General features: G+C 40.5%; 1 protein-coding gene across 1 annotated transcript in view; it reads left to right on the top strand.

The window, feature by feature from the left end:
• Positions 1-792: 792 nt before the first annotated feature.
• The window catches only part of LOC110525462 (tumor protein p53-inducible protein 11), a 29,288-nt gene continuing 6,836 nt past the window's right edge, over positions 793-23,244 (top strand). The window contains exons 1-2 of the mRNA XM_021605592.2: positions 793-895; positions 4,839-4,935. Coding sequence (XP_021461267.2) covers positions 797-895; positions 4,839-4,935 — 196 coding nt within the window. The 5' untranslated portion in view covers positions 793-796. The remainder of the gene's footprint in view (positions 896-4,838; positions 4,936-23,244) is intronic.

Below are 23,244 nucleotides of genomic sequence, written 5' to 3'. Positions count from 1 at the left end.
ATTTACCCCAGGTGGACTCCAATCAATTTGTAGAAACATCTCAAGGATGATCAATGGAAACAGGATGCACCTGACCTCAATTTCATGTCTCATAGCAAAGGGTCTGAATATTTATGTAAATGAGTTATTTCTGTTTTATTTTGAATCGATTTGCTAAAATGTCAGATCTGTTTTTGCTTTATCATTATGGGGTATTGTGTGTAGATTGCTGAGGATTTTTATTTATTTAATCGATTTTAGAATAAGGCTGTAATGTAAAAAATTGTGGAACATGTCAAGGGTCTGAATACGTTCTGAAGGCACTGTATATTGACAGAAAACAAAGTGCTATACTTTCTCTTATAGGGACCAAGGGGAGAGGAGAAGAATATGCCTTTTAAGAAAGCTAGAAGAACATTTATTGCACTTAAGAAGCTCTCATGCCTTGTTGCAAACAGGATGCATGTTTTGGAATATTTTTATTCTGTATTCTGTATTCTTCCTTCTCTGTGGAGTAACTACAATGTTGATCCATCCTCAGTTTTCTACTATCACAGCAAACTCTAACTGTTTTAAAGTCACCATTTCCTCATGGTAAAATCCCTGAGGGGTTTCCTGACTCTCCAGCAATAGACATTAGACATAGACATTAACTAGCTCTAATTAGAAAATGTCTTAATGATGTTCTTTCTTTCCTCATCCTCTCTCTCTGTCTCTCTCCCTGTGTGTGTGTCTCTCTCTCTCTCTCTCTCTCTCTCTCACACACACACACACACACACACACACACACACACACACACACACACAGCTCAGTCAGATGTTGGGGAATGACATCAAGTATCAGGTGCGAGAGCCTGTTGGACTGAGGGTCTGGATCCTCATCTCTGCAGTAGCCTTCACAGTCATGGCCTTGATGGTGAGTTGATAGAGACTGAATGACACACAGTCACAACACACACATACAGGTAACTGCCAAAATAAAGGACACGGCAACATTGTGTCTTAATAGGGCATTGGGCAACTACGAGCTGCCGGAACAGCGACAAAGCGCCTTGGGATGTATTCTACAAGTGTCTGTATCTGTATTGGAGGGATGCAACACCATTCTCCACAAGAATTTCCATAATTTGGTGTTTTGTTGATGGTGGTGAAAATAAGGCTGTGTGGCGGTCATGAAATGTTGTCAGCCGGTAACCAGCCGGTAACTGTCATGCAAATAATTGCCGGTCTCATGGTTATTGACGGTTAATTACACATAGCATACAAGCCACTGATGCTGACCTTTGGAACATCAACATTGAAAAATCCATTTAATATAGCCTCCACCAGGGGTAGGCAACCCTATTCCTGGAGCGCCACAGATACTGCAAGATTTTGTTCCAACTAGGCACCACACCTGACCAACTGAGCTAATTGATCAATTCAGTGATTGCCTGGTTAAATCAAAAACATGAACTGGCTGTGGCACTCTCAGACCAGGGTTGCCTACACCATTAAAATAAATCTAAAGAAAAATTATAATATGATAATATTGCCTATTTCAGAACAACAGAATAGCATGTGAAATACTTCCTGTGGCATTATTTTATATTATTTAAAAGTAACAAGAATAGAATTGAACATAGCTGAATAAAATGGAAAGGATATTTTCCCCAAACAATTTCTGAGCTAGTGTGCACTATTCTATGTTGAGCAGTTAATTAACAAAGTGATCATTTGAAACCGGTCCTCCTATATGCTTATTTTAGAGTTATGTATGATGCTTTAGTTGTGATAAAAAAAAACACTTATGTTGAATGTTTTGATTTATAATACATTCTAAGGCTGCATGATGTGACTAATGATGATTTGAAAAAAGTAGTTTGAAAAGCATGCACTCCGCTCTGATTTTTGAGCACTTCCTCAGTCTCTTATTCATACCTTTAACTAGGCTGTGTAGGCTATGGGCTCTCCATCCCTGTTCCAGGGGTCCTAGGCATATAGGCTACACTTAGATTTATTTGGCCACTTTAGTTGTGATACATACATACAGTATAGGCCTATGGGCTAGGCTACATCTTTACATATAGTTTGGACATTCCTATTCATTCAAGGGTTTTTCTTTATTTGTACTATTTTCATTGTAGAATACTAGTGAAGACATCAACACTATGAAATAACACATGTGGAATCATGTAGTAACCAAAAAAGTGTTAAACAACTCAAAATATATTTTACATTTGAGATTCTTCAAAGTAGCCACCATTTGCCTTGATGACAGCTTTGCACACTCTTGGCATTCTCTCAACCAGCTTCATGAGGAATGCTTTTCCAACAGTCTTGAAGGAGTTCCCACATCTGATGCACCACTCCATCACTCTCCTTCGTATTAAAATAGCCCTTACACAGCTGGGAGTTGCGTTTTGGGTCATTGTCCTGTTGAAAAACAAATTATAGTCCCACTAAGTGCAAACCAGATGGGATGGCGTATCGCTGCAGAATGCTGTGGTAGCCATGCTGGTAAATTGTGCCTTGAATTCTAAGTAAATCAGACACAAGCAAAGCACCCCCACACCATAACACCTCCTCCTCCTCCATGCTTCACAGTGGGTACCACACATGCAGAGATCATCTGTTCAAATACTCTGCATCTCACAAAGACAGCGATTGGAACCAAAAATCTCAAACTTGGACTCATCTGACCAAAGGACAGATTTCAAGTTTCTTGGCCCAAGCAAGTATCTTCTTATTATTGGTGTCCTTTAGTAGTGGTTTCTTTGCAGCAATTTGACCATGAAGGCCTGATTCACACAGTCTCCTCTGAACAGTTGATGTTGATATGTCTCTTACTTGAACTCTGTGAATCATTTATTTGGGCTACAATCTGAGGTGCAGTTAACTCTAATGAACGTATCCTTTGTAGCAGAGATAACTCTGGGTCTTCCTTTCCTGTGGTGGTCCTCATGAGAGCCAGTTTCATTATAGCACCCGATGGTTTTTGCGACTGCACTTGAAGAAACTTTCAAAGTTCTTGAAATTTTCCGGATTGACTGACCTTCATGTCTTAAAGTAATGATGGACTGTCGTTTCTCTTTGCTTATTTGAGCTGTTCTTGACATAATATGGACTTGGTCTTTTACCAAATAGGGCTATCTTCTGTAAACCACCCCTACCTTGTCACAACACAACTGATTGGCTCAAATGCATTAAGATTGAAAGAAATTCTACAAATGTACTTTAACAAGGCACACCTGTGTAATTGAAATGCATTCCAGGTGACTACTTCATGAAGCTGGTTGAGAGAATGGCAAAGCTGTCATCAAGGCAAAGGGTGGCTACTTTGAAGAATCTCAAATATAAAATATATTTTGATATGTTTTAACACTTTTTTGGTTACTACATGATTTCATATGTGTTATTTCTTAATTTTTATGTCTTCATAATTATCTGCTGTTAATCTACAATGTAGAAATTAGTAAAATAAAGCAAAACCCTTGAATGAGTAGGTGTGTCCAAACTTTTGACTGGTACTGTATGTGCTGATGGGATCCTTGTCTTTTTAAGAGGTCATTAAAACTCTGTTTTCTCACCCAATTTCATATCATAGCCTATAGAAATGTTGCGCCACATGGGCTCATAGGAACACTTATTTCATTCCATGCATCAACCAGCTATGAGGAGCTGGCTCTCGCTGCTCAAAAGATGATCCTATTCTGCGTAAACTCTGAATGCCAGGGCTCTCATGAAGTGTTTGATTTGATTTTCGATGGCATTTGCATTGATTAGAAGGACAATAGAGCGCTGAGTACCAGGCCATTAGCAAGTTTGGTAGGCAACAAATGACCATCAGCGACATCAAAGTGTAGTTTTGGAGAAGCCTAGTTACTGTGACTCAACTGTCATGTGGAATTTGACTGCGGTCATGACTCATGACTGCCGGTGTGGCGGTAATACGGTCACCGTAACAGCCTTAGGAGGAAAGCACTGTCTCAGGCACCACTCCAGAATCTCACATAAAGTGTTCAATTGGGTTGAGATCTGATGAATGAGACACACACACACACACTCCCTATAAACCCACTATGCTCCTTTGAGACCCATTTTTCAAAGTCATTGAGATTTCTTCTTCTAGCTATGGTAGGAAATAATGGGCAGCAGGGTATCTTTATACATGACCCTAAGCATGATGGGATGTTAATTGCTTAATTACCTCGAGAAACACACCTGTGTGGAAGCATCTGCTTTCAATATACTTTCTACCCCTCATTTACTCAAGTATTTCCTTTATTGTGGCATTTACCTGGAGTAAACATGATCCAGACCTCTGTAACCACTCCTCACCTGAAGTGTTTCATTCTCTGGCTTGACAGTAGGGTTATCTTTCACCGTTTAGAACTCTCACGAGTGGTTTAGAACTGTACCAACATATTTCACTAAGAGTTAAGGAATCAGTTTGTCCACTCTTTCAGTCTCCCCTCTCTTTAGTGAACAGAGTCCCATACAGTTAGTGTAGTGAAGACTATCTCGATGGGACATCTGGGAAGAACAGCTCAGCCTTTGTCTGCCCCTAAATTTACTGTGTAGCTGAATGACCTTAGACCCTGTTACTATGTCTGTGAATGGTTTTACTGTGGGTGTACAGGAAGCCACATTGTTTAATGGTAAATTAAGTTATTCTCTGTCTAATGCTCTATTTGAGGAGCAACTGCCTGGTGATTTTGTCACAAACAGACCTAGCTTTCTTGGAGCAGTAGTTACAACCGCTGCCCGTGGTTGATCGAGCTATGCTCTGGGACCTCAAACTATCCCCCGAAGTATTGTTACAATGGTGCATGTTGTGATTAAGATGATGAGTGTGCTGTGTTGTGCTCCCTCTGCAGGCCCTGGTGTTGCCCAAGCAGCTGTATGACATAGTGTTTGAAGAGGAGATCAACAACACCAGTGTCTCCATCAGACTCTATGGGGGAGCACTGCTCAGTGAGTGCACACACATTCTGGATGTACAGTTGAAGTTGGAAGTTTATATACACCTTAGCCAAATACATTTAAACTCAGTTTTCACAATTCCTGACATTCAATCCTAGTAAGACTTCCCTGTCTTAGGTCAGTTAGGATCAGCACTTTATTTTAAGAATGTGAAATGTCAGAATAATAGTAGAGAGAATGATTTATTTAAGCTTTTATTTCTTTCATCACATTCCCAGTGGGTCAGAAGTTTACATACACTCAATTATTATTTGCTAACATTGCCTTTAAATTGTTTACGTTGGGTCAAACGTTTCGGGTAGCCTTCTACAAGCTTCCCACAATAAGTTGGGTGAATTTTGGCTCATTCCTCCTGACAGAGCTGGTGTAACTGAGTCTGGTTTGTAAGGCCTCTTTGCTCGCACACACTTTTTCAGTTCTGCCCACACATGTTATATAGGATTGAGATCAGGGCTTTGTGATGGCCACTCCAATACCTTGACTTTGTTGTCCTTAAGCCATTTTGCCACAATTTTGGAAGTATGGTTGGGGTCATTGTTAATTTGGAAGATGCAATTGCGACCAAGCTTTAACTTCCTGACTGATGTCTTGAGATTTTTCTTCAATATATCCACATAACTTTCCTTCCTCATGGTGCCATCAATTTTGTGAAGTTCACCAGTCCCTCCTGCAGCAAAGCACCCCCACAACATGATGCTGCCACCCCTATGCTTCCCCTTCCCCCTTTTTCCTCCAAACATTACGATGGTCATTATGGCCAAACAGTTATATTTTTGTTTCATCAGACCAGAGGACAGTTCTCCAAAAAGTACGATCTTTGTTCCCATGTGCAGTTGCAAACCGTAGTCTAGCTTTTTTATGGCGGTTTTGGAGCAGTGGCTTCTTCCTTGCTGAGCGGACTTTCAGGTTATGACGATATAGTTACTTTTGTACCTGTTTCCTCCAGCATCTTCACAAGGTCCTTTGCTGTTGTTCTGGGATTGATTTGCACTTTTCATACCAAAGTACGTTCATCTCTAGGAGACAGAACGCATCTTCTTCATGAGCAGTAGGACGCCTGTGTGGTCCTATGGTGTTTATACTTGCATACTATTGTTTGTACAGATTAACGTGGTACCTTCAGACATTTGGAAATTGCTCCCAAGGATGAACCAGACTTGTGGACGTGTACAATTTCTTTTCTGAGGTCTTGGCTGATTTATTTTGATTTTCCCATGATGTAAAGCAAAGAGGCACTAAGTTTGAAGGTTGTCAGTTCGCCTATGATGTCAATAAGCCTATCAGAAGCTTCTAAAGCCATGACAACATTTTCTGGAATTTTAAAGGCACAGTCCACTTAATGTATGTAAACTTCTGATCCACTGGAATTGTGATACAGTGAATGATAATTGAAATCATCTGTCTGTAAACAAATGTTTAAAAAATTACTTGTCATGCACAAAGTAGATGTCCTAACCTACTTGCCAAAACTATAGTTTGTTAACACGAAATGTGTGGAGTGGTTGAAAAATGGGCTTTAATGACTCCAACCTAAGTGTATGTAAACTTCAGACTTCAACTGTAGTTTGGACACATCTACTCATTCAAGGGTTTTTCTTTATTTTTACTATTTTCTACATTGTAGATGAGTAGCGAAGACATCAGAACTATGAAATAACACATGGAATCATGTAGTAACCAAAAAAGTATTGAACAAATCTAAATATATTTTATAGTTGAGATTCTTCAAAGTAGCCACCCTTTGCCTTGATGACAGCTTTGCACACTTTTGGCATTCTCTCAACCAGCTTCATGAGGTAGTCACTTGGAATGCATGTCAATTAAACAGGTGTGCCTTGTTAAAAGTTAATTTGTGTAATTTCTTTCATTCTTAATGAGTTTGAGCCAATCAGTTGTGTTGTGACAAGGTAGGGGTGGTATACAAAAGATAGCCCTATTTGGTAAAAGGCAATGTTCATATTATGGCAAGAAAATCTCAAATAAGCTAAGATAAACTAAAGTCCATCATTACTTTAAGACATGAAGGTCAGTCAATCCGGAAATTTTCAAGAACTTTTAAAGTTTTTTCAAGTGCAGTCGCAAAAACCATCAAGCGCTCTGACGAAACTGGCTCTCATGAGGACCGCCACAAGAAGTTACCTCTGCTGCAGAGGATACGTTCATTAGAGTTAACTGCACCTCAGATTGCAACCCAAATAAATGCTTCAGAGTTAAAGTAAGACGCATCTCAACATCAACTGTTCAGAGGAGACTGTGTGAATTAGGCCTTCATGGTCGAATTGCTGCTAAGAAACCACTACTAAAGGACACCAATAATAAGAAGAGACTTGCTTGTGCCTAGAAACACACGCAATGGATATTAGTCGATGGAAATCTGCCCTTTGGTCTGTTGAGTCAAAAAAAAATATTATTGGTGCCAACTGCTGTGAGGCATGGAGGAGGAGGTGTGGGGGTGCTTTGCTGGTGACACTGTCAGTATTTTATTCAGAATTCAAGGCACACTTAACCAGTATGGCTACCACAGCATTCTGCAGTGATATACCATCCCATCAATTTTTTAACAGGACAATGACCCAACACATTGTAAGGGCTATTTGACCAAGAAGGATAATTCCATATTTCTTCTAAAACTCAAGTTGACAAATGTTATCGACAAAATGATTGGCACTCCAAACCTAGTACTCCTTTGCACATCCTTTCGTTGCACATCCTTTGGCCAAAATAACTGCAGACAAACTCTTCTTGTAGCCATCAATGAGCTTGCTGCAACATTCTACTGGCATTCTTTTCCACTTTTCAGCAGCAAACTGAGGGGTACCCACCAACTGATGTTTTCAGCAGTCCCTATAGATTTTGCATGTAATTCAGATCTGTGCTCTTCACTTCACCACTCCAGAACTGTCCAGCATCTCTTATTGAACCATTCCTGGGTGCTTTTTGATGTATGTTTCGAATTCCCAAGCCGACACGGTGAAAAATCAGTCTGTGCCCTTGAGCAAGGCACTTAACCCTAATTTGCTCCAGGGGAGCCATACTACTATGGCTGACCCTGTAAAACAACACATTTCACTATCCAGTGTATGTGACAATACAACATATATACACTGAGTGTACAAAACATTAAGAAAACATTCCTAATATTAAGTTGCACCTCTGTTTTTGCCCTCAGGACAGCCTCAATTTGTCAGGGCCTGAACTCTACAAGGTGTCAATTGTTTCACAGGGATGCTGGCCTGTGATGACTCCAATGCTCCAATGTTGGTTGGAAGTCCTTTGGGTGGTGGACCATTCTTGATGCACATGGGAAACTTTTGAGCGTGAAAAACCCAGCAGCGTTGCAGTTCTTTAGACAAACCGATGTGCATGGCTCTTACTACCGTGCGCCGTTCAAAGGCACTTAAATCTTTTGTCGTGCCAATTCACCCTCTGAATGGCACACATACATAATCCATGTCTCAATTGTCTGAAGGCTTAAAAATTCTTATTTAACCTGTCTCCTCCCCTTCATCTCCACGGATTGCAGTTAATTTAACAAGTGACTTCAATATGGGATAATAGCTTTCACCTGGATTCACCTGATCAGTCTTTCATGGAGAGATCAGGTGGTCATAATGTTTTGTACATTCAGTGCATTCGGACAGTACTCAGACCCCTTCCCTTTTTACACATTTGGTTACTTTACAGCCTTATTCTAAAATGGGTTAAAACCTGTTGAGGATATGGCTGACTTATGCCCCCTTTAGAGGAATTGGGTACCCCTAGTAAACTGAATTTTTTTTTTTGTCAAAAATTGCTAATATATGCATATAATAATTATTATTGGATAGAAAACACTCTAAAGCTTCTAAAAACCGTTGGAATTATGTCTAAGTATAGCAGAACTCACAGGGCAGGCATTCTTCCAAACTAGTTTTGTGGTCATGAAAGTTGGAGCAACTTTGACGTCATCGCCCCCACCCTTCCCAACCACTTATGGATCTGGGGACACTTTCTATGTCTTCCACTAGATGTCCTCATTCTGTAGAGCGTTTAATCGTTCAAATCCCGCGAGAATTGGCCCTATGGGAGTGATTTGAGTAAGTGCCGCGAGAAAAAACCTGTGCGTTAGGGCGCGAATTGGTCACAGCCATTCCTTTGTTCCAGTACTCAGTAGAAGGACAAACAATTACCGGTTGAATTGAAAATTGTTTTGTATGTCTATAACATCCTAAAACTTGGTTTTGTACTTAGTTTGACCTGTTTAGTCGACATATAATATGTAATTTTGAAGTTTTGATGCGCAACTTTTCCGGACCAGAGGACATTTTGGGTGCATTTCAGCTGATGTTATTAGCAGTAGCTAATACAAAGACGCAAGACTTGAAACCAAACGATGTATTGGGTAAGTATGAACCTTTCCAGAACATTCTGAACGAAGACCATCGAAGGTAAGGGAATATTTATGCTGAAATCTGTGTTTCTGTTGACTCCAACATTACGGAGAAATGTAGCTTATATCTGAGCGCCGTCTCAGAATATTGAATAGTGTGCGATTTCTGTAACGTTAAAAATAAATGTAACAAAGCGATTGCATAAAGAAGCAGTGTATCTTTCTAACTATATGTAGAACATGTATATTTAGTCAAAGTTTATGATGTCTATTTACGTTATCTTGCCGCGCTACCTAGATTTCCTGCGGACATTTTTGAGTAATTTCTGAACATGAACTCAATGTAAATGGACATTTATGGATATAAATGGCATATTATTGAAAAAAAAAATGTACTGTGTAACATGTCCTATTACTGTCATCTGATGAAGATTTTCAAAAGGTTAGTGAATGATTTATTTTTTAATCCTGCTTTTATAATTTTATATTTTCTGGGACAAAATGGCTGCCTCTTGTCTTGGTTTCGGTGATGGTCTAATATAAATATGTGGTGTGTTTTCGCCGTAAAACATGTAAAAAATCTGACATGCTGGGTAGATGAACAAGGTGTTTATCTTTCATTTGAGCTATTGGACTTGTTAATGTGTGGAGGTTAAATATCTCTAAGAATATTTTTGCGTTCCATGCGCCACGGTTTGAGCTGAACGGGGGGGGGGGGGGGGGGGGCGTTCCTCTAGAGGATCCCCTGGCATCAACAGGTTTTAAATAAATAAAACATCTCATCAATCTACAGACAACACCCCATAATGACAAAGCAAAAACAGGTTTCTAGAAATGCTGCAAATGTATTTAAAAATAAATATCAGAAATAACCTATTTACACAAGTATTCAGCCCTTTTGCTATGAGACTCGAAATTGAGCTCAGGTGTATCCTGTTTCCATTGATCATGCTTGATGTTTCTACAACTTGATTGGAGTCCACCTGTGGTAAATTCAATTGATTGGCAGGGTTGGGCAGGTTACTTTCTAATTGTAATCCGTTACAGTATAACATAACTTATTTGGCAGGCGAAAACCTGAGAAAAATCCATCCAGGAAGTGGGATTTATTTGATGTTTGTAGTGTTCTATTGAGTGCCATTACAGTATCCATTGACTTAGGACTCAAATTGCACTTCCTATGGCTTCCACTAGATGTCAACAGTCTTTAGAAATTATTTCAGGTTTGTATTCTGAAAAATGAGAGAGTAAGACCACTCTGAATGAGTGGACCCTACAGTGTCCCAGAGCTTTTTCATGCGCATGACCGAGAGCGCGCCTTTCTTGTTTAACTTTTATATTGACAACGTTATTGTCCAGTTGAAATATTATCGATTGTTTAGGCTAAAAACAACCTGAGGATTGATTATAAACATCGTTTGACCTGTTTCTACGAACTTTACGGATACTATTTGGATTTTTCGTCTGACTGTTGTCAAAATGAAAATTTATTGAGTAAATGGGTGTCTTGTGAGTGCAACCATATGAAGATCATCAAAGGTAAGTGATTAATTCTATCGCTATTTCTGACTTGTGTAACTCCTCTACTTGGCTGGTAACTGTTGGTAATGATTTGTCTGCTGGGAGCTGTTCTCAGATAATCACATGTTATCCTTTCGCCGTAAAGCCTTTTTAAAATCTGACACTGTGGTTGGATTAACAAGAAGTTAATCTTTAAACCGATGTATAACAGTATGTTTTATGAATTCTTATAATGAGTATTTCTGTTTTTGAATTTGGCCCTTTGCAATTTCACTGCATGTTGGCCAGGTGGGACGCTAACATCCCACGTACCCTAGTGAGGTTACAAAATAAATGCTGTGCTCATGGAATGGCCATCCATGATATAAATGGCCATCCATGATATCAACATTATTGTTTTAACCATGTTTTGAGGCTATACAGCATTTGTTTACATTTACAATGTTCACAAACATTGGAGAAAAACAAGCTTATATTTTGGGATCTCGTGGAGTGTGACAATTGAACTAAGCTCACAGATCACTGTACCTGTACATAGCCCATCTGTAAATAGTCCATCCAACTACCTCATCCCCAAACGGTTATTTATTTTATTTATTTTGCTCCTTTTCACACCAGTATCTCTACTTGCACACTTATCTTCTGCACATCTATCATTCCAGTGTTTAATTGCTATATTGTAATTATTTCGTCACTATGGCCTATTAATTGCCTTACCTCCCTTATCCTACCTCATTTGCACACACTGTATATATACTTTTTCTTTTGTATTATTGACTGTATGGTTGTTTATTCCAAGTGTAACACTGTGTTGTTGGTGTTACACTGCTTTGCTTTATCTTGGCCAGGTCACAGTTGTAAATGAGAACTTGTTTTCCACTACCCTACCTGGTTAAATAAAGGTTAAATAAATAAATAAATGAGGCATTTATAAGTTATATTGTTTCAATAATCAATATATATATATATATATATCTATATATCTATATATATATATATATATATATATATATATATATATATATATATATATATATATATATATATATATATATATATATATATATATATATATATATATATATATATATATATATATATATATATATATATATATATATATGTGTGTGTATATATAGTCCAAAAATGGATGTAGCAACTACAGATTGACCCTCTTAAGTATATCAGAGGTGTGCAAGTTTGAACATGTGTCCATCAGGCCTATGGATTATTTTTTTTATCAGCATGAATTAGATTGAGCAATAAGCAGCTGTTGCAAGAGCACATTTTTCACTGGCTGTTCACTGGTTTCAAAAACAAGTATTGATAGGCAGCTTAACCTTCTTGAATTCAAACATTATTGGGTTCAAATACACATTTGGATTTGTGAACAGCCATCCACAACACCACAATCCATAAGAAGCGAATAGCTAAATGAGAGAGCAGCAGTGTGATTCAGATCAATAATAAGTGATTTCTGTATCGCCGTAGACTACACCACAGCTGTCATCCTTCCAAGTGTTTATTCAAGTTGGATAATCTTTGGATGCCGACAGCAGTCGCTCCATTGGAAGACATAGTTTTGACTGTAGCATACAAAAGCCTATTCCTGCTCTTTTCCCACGCTCCATCAAACACATTTGGTGAGTCATCATAGTCGCTCAGGTGGAACAAACTTAAACTTGAGCCTTTTTTCATTGCTGACTTGAATGGCATTGAGAAGACAGGAGATGGCTGCTGTTTCATGGTCCCCTGACCAATTGTGCTATTGGGCGTTTTTTCAAATGATTTGAAACTTATTTTGTACATAATGTTTCTGCCACTGTGTCTTATGACCAAAAAGAGCTTCTAGATATCAGGACAGTGATTACTCACCACGTACTGGAGGAACACTTTTTCTTTAACGAGTCGGACGCAAAGGATTTACTTAAGACGCCAGACAAGGCCCTCATCCCCGTCATTCGCAAGAGAAAGAGACGTAGATATCGGGGACGAAGATCTGGGTGCCTTGTAAGGATCCAACGGCAAGTGGGTAATCTCCCTTAACCATCGGTCCCATTAGCCAACGTACAATCAATGGATAATAAAATAGACGAACTACGATCCCGTATACCCTACCAACGGGACATTAAAAACTGTAATATCTTATGTTTCACCAAGTCGTGGCTGAACGATGACATGAATAACATACAGTTGGTGGTTTTTACGCTTTTTTGGCAGGATAGAACAATGGCCTCTGGTAAGACAAGGGGTGGCCGTCTATTTATATTTGTAATCAAAAGCTGGTGCACTAAATTAAATCTAAGGAAGTCTCTAGGTTTGGCTCACCTTAGGCTCACCGTATCTCATGATAAGCTGTAGACCACACTCTTTACCAAGAGAGTTTTCATCTATATTCTTCGTGGCTGTCTATTTACCACCACAAACCGATGCTGGCACTAAGACTGCAATCAATATGCTGTATACGGCCATAAGCAAGCAGGAAAATGCTCATCCAAAGGAGGAACTCCTAGTTGCCGGGGACTTTAATGCAGGGAAACTTAAATCCGTCTTACCTCATTTCTACCAGCATGTTAACCTCTCTGATCTCCCAAACCCGGATCCGGTATCGTGACTACAGCCTCAAGCTCATTACCATAACGCAACGTTAACTATTCATGAAAATCGCAAATGAAATGAAATAAATATGCCATCTCTCAAGCTTAGCCTTTTGTAAACAACACTGTCATCTCAGATTTTCAAAATATGCTTCTCAACCATAGGAAAACAATAATTTGTGTAAAAGTAGCTAGCTAGCATAGCATTTAGCGTTAGCATTAGCGTTAGCATCCAGCACGCAACATTTCAACAAAAACATAAAAGCCTTCAAATAAAATAATTTACCTTTGAAGAACTTCTGATGTTTTCAATGAGGATACTCTCAGTTAGATAGCAGATGCTCAGTTTTTCCAAAAAGATTCTTTGTGTATTAGAAATAGCTCCGTTTTATACATCACATTTGGCTACCAAAAAAAAACGAAAATTCAGTCCTCAAAACGCGAACTTTTTTCCAAATTAACTACATAATATCCACTGAAAACATGGCAAACGTTGTTTAGAATCAATCATCAAGGTGTTTTTCACATATCTCTTCATTGATATATCGTTCTTGGACGCATGGTTTCTCCCCTATATCAAATGGAAAAGTACAAGCAGCTGGCAATTGCGCACCGAATTCCACGCAGGACACCAGGCGGACACTTGGAAAATGTAGTCTCTTATGGTCAATCTTCCAATGATATGCCTACAAATACGTCACAATTCTGCTAAGACCTTGGGGGAACGACAGAAAGTGTAGGCTCATTCCTTGCGCAATCACAGCCATATAAGGAGACAATGGAAAACAGAGCTTCAGAAATTCTGCTAATTTCCTGGTTGATGCATCATCTTGGTTTCGCCTGTAGAATGAGTTCTGGGGCACTTACAGACAATATCTTTGCAGATTCTGAAACTTCAGAGTGTTTTCTTTCAAAAACTGTCAAGAATATGCATAGTCGAGCATCTTTTCGTGACAAAATATCGCGCTTAAAACGGGAACGTTTTTTATCCAAAAATGAAATAGCGCCCCTAGAGATCTAACAGGTTAAATATGCAACAAGAGGGGAAAAAAACTCTAGACCACCTTAACTCCACACACAGAGATGCGTGCAAAGCTCTCCCTCGCCATCCATTTGGAAAATCTGATCATACTTCTATCCTCCTGATTCCTGCTTACAAGCAAAAACTAAAGCAGGAAGCACCAGTGGCTCGGTCAATAAAAAAGTGGTAAAATGAAACAGATGCTAAGCATCAGGACTGTTTTACTAGCACAGACTGGAATATGTTCTGGGATTCTTCCGATGGCATTGAGGAGAACACCACATCAGTCACTGGCTTCATCAATAAGTGCATCGATGACATCGTCCCCACAGTGACCATACGTACATACCCCAACCAGAAGCCATGGAGCTTCTGCTTTCAAGGAGCAAGACTCTACCCTGGAAGCTTAGAATAATTCCCACTATGCCCTCCGACGAACCACCAAACAGGCAAAGCGTCAATACAGAACCAAGGTTGAATCGTACTACACCGGCTCCGACGCTTGTCGGATATGACAGGGCTTGCAAACTATTACAGATTACAAAGGGAAGCACAGACGCGAGCTGCCCAGTGACACAAGCCTACCAGATGAGCTAAATTCTATGCTCGCTTCGGGGCTAGTAACATTGAAACATGCATGAGAGCATTAGCTGTTCCGGATGACTGTGTGATCACGCTCTCCGTAGCGGATGTGAGTAAGACCTTTAGAAAGGGCAACATTCACAAGGCCGCAGGGCCAGATGGATTACCAAGATGTGTACTCCGAGCTTGAGTTTGTAATACCAACAAGTTTCAAGCAGACCACCATAGTCCCTGAACCAAGAACACTAAGGTAACCTGCTTAAATGACTACCTACCTGTTGCACACACGTCTGTAGCCATGAAATGCTTTGAAAGGCTGGTCATGGCTCACATCCACACCATTATCCCAGAAACCCTAGACCCACTCCAATTTGCATACCACCCCACCAGATCCACAGATAATGCAATCTCTATTGCACTCCACACTGCCCTTTCCCAGCTGGACGAAAGGAACACCTATGTGAGAATGCTATTCATTGACTACAGCCAAAGGAGGTAAAGGAGATGATTGTGGACTACAGGAAAAAGAGGACCGAGCACAACCCCATTCTCATCGACAGGGCAGCATTGGAGCAGAGCTTCAAGTTTTTTGGTGTCCTCATCAACAACAAACTAACATGGTCCAATCACACCACTTTCTATTGCACTCTATTGCACTCAACAATTCCCTTTCCCACCTGGACAAAAGGAACACCTATGTGAAAATGCTATTCATTGACAACAGCTCTGCGTTCAACACCATAGTGCCCTCAACGTTTATCACTAAACTAAGGACCCTGGGACTAAACACCTCCCTTTGCAACTGGATCCTGGACTTGCTGACGGGCCGCCCCCTGGTGGTAAGGGTAGGTAACAACACATCCGCCATGCTGATCCTCAACATGGGGGCCCAGCCGGGGTGCGTGCTCAGTCCACTCCTGTACTCCCTGTTCACTCATGACAGCATGGTCAGGCAAGACTCCACCATCATCAAATTTACAGATGACACAACAGTGGTAGGCCTGATCACCGACAACGATGAGACAGCCTATAGGGAGGAGGTCAGAGACCTGGCTGTGTGTTGCCAGAACAACAACCTCTCCCTCATGGTGATCAATACAAAGAAGATTATTGTGGACTACAGGAGAAGTAGAACCGAGCACCCCCCCATTCTCAAAGGGGCTGTAGTGGAGCAGGGTGAGAGCGTCAAGTTCCTTGGTGTACACATCATTAACAAACTATTATGGTCCAAACACACAAGACAGTTGTGAAGAGTGCAGGACAAAGCCTATTCCCCCTCAGGATACTGAAAAGGTTTGGCATGTGTCCTCGGATCCTCAAAGTTCTACAGCTGCATCATCGAGATCATCCTGACTGGTTGCGTTATTGCCTGGTATGGCAACTGGTCAGCCTCCGACCGCAAGGCACTACAGAGGGTAGTGCGTACGGCCCAGTACATCACTGGGGCCAAGCTTCCTGCCATCCAGGACCTCTATATCAGGCGGTGTCATAGGAAGCGCCAAAAAATTGTCAAAGACTCCAGCCACCCTAGTCATAGACTGTTCTCTCTGCTACAGCATGGCAAGCAGTACCGGAGCGCCTAGATCCAAAAGGCTTCTTAACAGCTTCTCACCCCAAGCCATAAGACTGCTGACCACCTAATCAAAAGGCTACCCAGACTATTTGCAGTGCCCCACCCTCTTTTACATTGCTGCTACTCTCTGTTTACCTATTCATAGTCGCTTTAAATCTACCTACATGTACATATTACACTTATTTTTCTTAACTGCATTGTTGGTTAAGGGTTTGTAAGTAAACATGTATTTGGCGCATTTGACAAATATAAATAGTTTTTGAACAGAAAAACAGTCAAAGATCTTTTTCACAATCATTCTTTCTGAATTTCTAAGTAATCCTCAAAGTAATCATCTAGTTTTTCAAAAGTATAGGTAATCTGATTACAATATTTTTGCTGGTAACATAATGGATTACAATTACTGTTTGTTTGTTATCCCTTACATGTAACAGAATACATGTAATCTGTTACTCCCCAATCCTGTTTTTGGACATGATTTGGAAAGGCACATACCTGTCTATATAAGGTCCCACAGTTGAAGGTGCATGTTAGAGAAAAAACCAAGCTATGAGGTAGAAGGAATTGTCCGTAGAGCTCAGAGACATAATTGTGTCAAGACACAGATATGGGGAAGGGTACCAAAAGATGTATGCAGCATTAAAGGTCCTCAAGAACACAGAGGCCTCAATCATTCTTAAATGGCTGTGGTTTGGAACCACCAAGACTCTTCCTAGAGCTGGCCACCTGACCAAACTGAGCAATCGGGGGTGAAGGGTCTTGGTTAGGAAGGTGACCAAGAACCCGATGGTCACTCTGAAAGAGCTCCAGAGGTCCTCTGTGGAGATGGAATAAACTTCCAGAAGGACAACCATCTCTGCAGCACTCCACCAATCAGGCCTTTATGGTAGAGTGGCCAGACGGAAGCCACTTCTCAGTAAAAGGCACATGACAGGTCGCTTGGAGTTTGCCAAAAGACTCTCAGACCACGAGAAACAATATTCTCTGGTCTGATGAAACCAAGATGGAATACTTTGGCCTGAATGCCAAGCGTCACGTCTGGAGAAAACATGGCACCAGCCGTACGGTGAAGCATGGAGTGGCAGCATGATGATGTGGGGATGTTTTTCAGCGGCAGGCACTGGGAGACTAGTCAGGATCGAGGGAAAGATGAACGGAGCAACGTACAGAGAGATCCTTGATTGAAAACCTGCTCCAGAGCGCTCAGGACCTCAGACTGGGGCGAAGGTTCACCTTCATACAGGACAATGACCCTGAGCACACAGCCAAGACAATGCACAAGTGGCTTCGGGACAAGTCTCTGAATGTCCTTGAGTGGCCCAGGCAGAACCAAGGCTTCAACCCGATCAAACATCTCTGGGGAGACCTGAAATAGCTGTGAAGCAACGCTTCCCATCGAACCTGACAGAGTGTGAGAGGATATGCAGAGAAGAATGAAAGAGAAACTCCTCAAATGCTCAAGAAGACTCGAGGCTGTAATTGTTGCCAAATTTGCTTCAACAAAGTACTAAGTAAAGGGCCTGAATACAGTACATACAGTTGAAGTCTGAGGTTTACATACACTTAGGTTGGAGTCATGAAATCTCGTTTTTCATCCACTCCACAAACTTCTTGTTAACAAACTATAGTTTTGGCAAGTCGGATAGGACATCTACTTTGTGCATGACACAAGTAATATTTCCAACAATTGTTTACAGACAGATTATTTCACTTATAATTCACTATATCACAATTCCAGTGGGTCAGAAGTTTACATACACAAAGTTGACTGTGCCTTTAATCAGCTTGGAAAATTCCAGAAAATGATGTCATGGCTTTAGAAGCTTCTGATAGGCTAATTTACATAATTTGAGTCAACTGGATGTGTACCTATGGATGTATTTCAAGGCCTATCTTCAAACTCAGTGACTCTCTTGACATCATGGGGAAACCAAAAGAAATCAGCCAAAAATTGTAGACCTCCACAAGTCTGGTTAATCCTTGGGAGCAATTTCCAAATGCCTGAATTTACCGCGTTCATCTGTACAAACAATAGTACACAAGTATAATCACCATGGAACCACACAGCCGTCATACCACTCAGGAAGGAGACGCGTTCTGTCTGCTAGAGATGAACATACTTTGGTGCGGAAGTGCAAATCAATCCCAGAACGACAGCAAAGTACCATGTGAAGATGTTGTAGGAAACAGGTACAAAAGTATCTATATCCACAGTAAAATGAGTCCTATATTGACATAATCTGAATCAGCAAGGAAGAAGCCACTGCTCCAAAACTGCCATAAAAAAGCCAGACTACGGTTTGCAACTGCACATGGGGACAAAGACCGTACTTTCTGGAGAAATGTCCTCTGCTCTGATGAAAATTAAATAGAACTGTTTGGCTATAATGACCATGTTTATGTTTGGAGTAAAAAGGGGGAGGCTTGCAAGCCGAAGAACACTTTCCCAACCGTGTAGCACGGGAGTGACAGTATCATGTTGTAGGGGTGCTTTGCTGCAGGAGGGACTGATGCACTTTACAGAATAGATGGCATCATGAGGGATGAAACATATGTGGATATATTGAAGCAACATCTCAGGAAGTTAAAGCTTGGTCACAAATGGGTCTTCCAAATGGACAATGACCCCAAGCAGACTTCCAAAGTTGTGGCAAAATGGCTTAAGGACAACAAAGTCAAGGTATTGGAGTGGCCATCACAAAGCCCTAACCTCAATCCTATAGAAAATTTGTGGGCAGAACTGAAAAAGCGTGTGCGAGCAAGGATGCCTACAAACCTGACTCGGTTACACCAGCTCTGTCAGGAGGAATGGGCCAAAATTCACCCAACTTATTGTGGGAAGCTTGTGGATGGCTACCCGAAACATTTGACCCAGGTTAAACAATTTAAAGGTAATGCTACCAAATACTAATTGAGTGTATGTACACTTCTGACCCACTGGGACTGTGATGAAAGAAATAAAAACTTAAATAAATAATTTTCTCTACTATTATTCTGACATTTCACATTCTTAAAATGAAATGGTGATCCTAACTGACCTAATACAGGGAATTTGTACTGGGATTAAATGTCAGGAATTGTGAAAAACTGAGTTTAAATGTATTTGGCTAAGGTGTATGTAAACTTCCGACTTCAACTGTATACACTGTATTCAAAAGTTTGGGGTCACTTAGAAATGTCCTTGTTTTTGAAAGAAAAGCTATTTTTTTGTCCATTAAAATAACATCAAATGAATCAGAAAATCAGTGTAGACATTGTTAATGTTGTAAATGAAGACATATCCCTGTAGCTGGAAACGGTTGAGTTTTTATGGATTATCTATACATAGGCATGCTGATGCTCCAGATACTAAACAAGGCAAATATTTCTGACCAATTTTATTTTATTTTAATGGACAAAAAAAGTGCTTTTCTTTCAAAAACAGGGACATTTCTAAGTGACCCCAAACATTTGAACGGTAGTGTATATACAGTACCAGTCAAAAATTTGGACACATCTACTCATTTCAGGGTTTTTCTTTATTTTTACTATTTTCTACATTGTAGAATAATAGTTTAGACAAAACTGTGAAATAACACATTTGAAATCATGTAGTAACCAAAAAAGTGTTAAATCAATCAGATTCTTCAAAGTATCCACCTTTTGCCCTGATGACAGCTTTGCACACTGCCAAGCCCAAAATGCACTTTAGTGATGAATAGTCACTTACTTATGTTTTAAAATACATTTTACTAAGCCAAACAGGTTCTGATTCGTTCAGTGGTGTCTTTATCTAACATTTCATTAACAGTCAAATATGCACCTACAGTGCCCTCCACTAATATTGGCACCCTTGGTAAATATGAGCAAAACAGGCTGTAAAAAAAGAAGGTATTTATTGTTTATACTCTTGGTCTTTCTGTAACGATTGTCCTCCTCCTCTTCTGACGAGGAGTAAGAGATGTCGGACCAATGTGCAGCGTGGTAAGTCCATTTTAATATATAAAACTGAACACTACAAAAATACAAAATAACAACGTGAATGAACAAATGAAAATCGAAACAGTCCCGAATGGTACAAACACAGAAAACAATCACCCACAACTCAAAAGTGAAACCAGGCTACCTAAGTATGGTTCTCAATCAGGGACAACGATTGACATCTGCCTGTGATTGAGAACCATACCAGGCCAAACACAGAAATCCCAAAACATAGAAAAAGGAGCATAGACAACCCACCCAACTCACGCCCTGACCATACTAAAACAAAACATAACAAAAGAACTAAGGTCAGAACGTGACACTTTCATTCAAAATATTTACAAAAATCTCAAGAAAAAAATTATTCTTAACATAAAACAAATATTTTTCTCATATATATGTGCCACAATTATTGGCACCCCTTCATTCAATACTCACTGATTCCAAGATGGCGTAGCAGTCTTTGTATTTGTCCTATCGTGTACCTTGTTTTTATCTTTTAATATTTTTTTCTTCGCATATCTTTTGAAAATATTTTCCTAAACCTCAACTTCTAAATAAGCTCCTGCAACCCGCCTCACCCAATGTGGCGTGGATCTGTTTTTTTCTGAAGTATTTCTATTTACTTCGGATCTGGAATCTGGAATCCCTCAACTGAAGCTAATCAGCTAACTAGCTACCAGCTATCAGTCAGCAAACCACTGCTAGCGGTCATCAGCTAACCTTTAGCTCGGAAAGCTCTCGCCAGTTCGTACAATGTGTCTCAAACCAGAGCATAACGGACCTATTTTTCTCTCCTTATCCCCGGATTCCTACCGCAAACTCTGAACCTTTTCATCTGGATTTTCGCAACTAGCTAACCGCAATCCCGGGTGACTACTCCTGGCTAGCGTTTCCATCCCGGATCAAGCACCAATTAGCCTGAAGCTAGCCTGGCTAGGGCTCCTGGGCTATCACCGAAGCCCACTCCTGGGCTACAATATCCGGACCCTTTCTACTGCCGGTACGGGGCACGGAACCCCGCCGGCACGGAACCCCGCCGATTCTCTATAATACCGACATAATCTGCCGAGGATTCCAACAGGCCCCTCAGGCATGATGTCCGCTGAAGGCCCAATCAATAAATTCACTAGACCCTAATCTATGGATTTCACATGACTTAGAATACAGATATACCTTAATATAAAAGGTAGGAACGTCGATCAGAAAACCAGCCAGTTGCTGGTGTGACCACCATTTGCCTCATGCAGCGTGACACATCTCCTTTGCATAGAGTTGATCAGGTTATTGATTGTGGCCTGTGGCATGTTGTCCCGTCACTTCCTGTTGAACGCGGAACGAGCTCGGTTTGTTCTTTTAAAAATATTGAAAAGTTTCTTAGTAGCTACTGTAGCTATCTTTTTGAGTGTGGATCCCGCGATGCGGTTGGCATCAGTTGCTGGGACTGCTACTACCTGTCCAGGGATCCTGCCGACCAGCTCTGAGGAGCTGTTTGGTGTAGCAGCTTGCCTAGCTGCTAGCTAGCTGCCTATCAAGCTAGCAGAGTTTTCTTGATGGCTTGAAAGCAGCCCGCGATGCAGTTTGCCCTTGTGGCTAGGACCGCGGATTGATCCGAGGAATACCCGGAAGCTGTGTGCCAGAAGAGGAAAGAACTTAACCCAGCCAGGAAAGCTGCCAGAATGCATGGGGACATACTTATCGCTATGAAAGGCTCATTGTCCACCCTCCCTTCGAAAAGCCTGGTTGGGATGAGAGAGCCAAGCCTATGGGTTCATAGCTTCAACCCCACAGAACACACACACACTTACACACACCAATTAATTAATGCTAAATGTATACTCTTTCCTTTTGCTTTATTTGCTCTTTTCCAATGGGTCACCCGTTTAAGGAAACTAAGCGCATGTCGCTTCAAACAAGAGCCATTTGAATGTAATGTTTTTTTGGCAGAAATGCCTTTTGGAAAAAGTGAACTTTCACGTGTCTTAATAACAAACTTGTATGACATCTGTAAATACGAATACAATTGTTAAATTACTAGCCTAGTTGGTTTAGCCACAGAAAAAGCAGCAACCTTCCTGCTATCCATGATTGGCTGAGATAATGAGTGGGCTGGAAATGCCGAGAGATGAGTTCGGATTGGTCTGCCATATAGCATGCTTCTGTATATTTGAGCTGGTAAGTTTGTGTAGGTAATCCTGTCTAACGCAGCTTTAAAAAATATATATTTCTTAGTAGAACGGCATAAGTGTTGCTCTCTATTCACAGCTTTGAAATCATTGGAATTAGAGTATGATAGCTAAGGAGATGGAGAAAACGCCTGTCTCCTGAGATTACATCTTCAAACTAAGGGCAACCATGGCATCTATGACAGGGAGAAGCATCCAACTATGATGTAAACGGGTAAGATTGTCTAGCTAGCTAAATTTTCAGATGTTACACATTTCTAATTTTGGCATTGTCTTTTCATTTCAAGTTAAAGTGTACTGTTAGCTAGCTAGCTAACATTAGCTGGCTGCCTCGCTAGCTAACATTACATGTATGATCTTATTATTCGTATTTCAGAGCCATTTGCTTGGCTAGTTATAGCCTAATGTTCAAGCTCTCAAACCAGGAGTTATTGAAGAAACTAAGAGAGGTTCCTGCTAGGTGCAGTGTCTCTAACTGTGTAAGTGTCCAT

This window comes from Oncorhynchus mykiss, chromosome 1, assembly GCF_013265735.2.
Source record: "Oncorhynchus mykiss isolate Arlee chromosome 1, USDA_OmykA_1.1, whole genome shotgun sequence".
In the NCBI taxonomy this organism is placed as follows: domain Eukaryota; kingdom Metazoa; phylum Chordata; class Actinopteri; order Salmoniformes; family Salmonidae; genus Oncorhynchus; species Oncorhynchus mykiss.
Note: the sequence above shows the minus strand (reverse complement) of the source record. Positions and strands in the feature narration are given on the sequence as shown.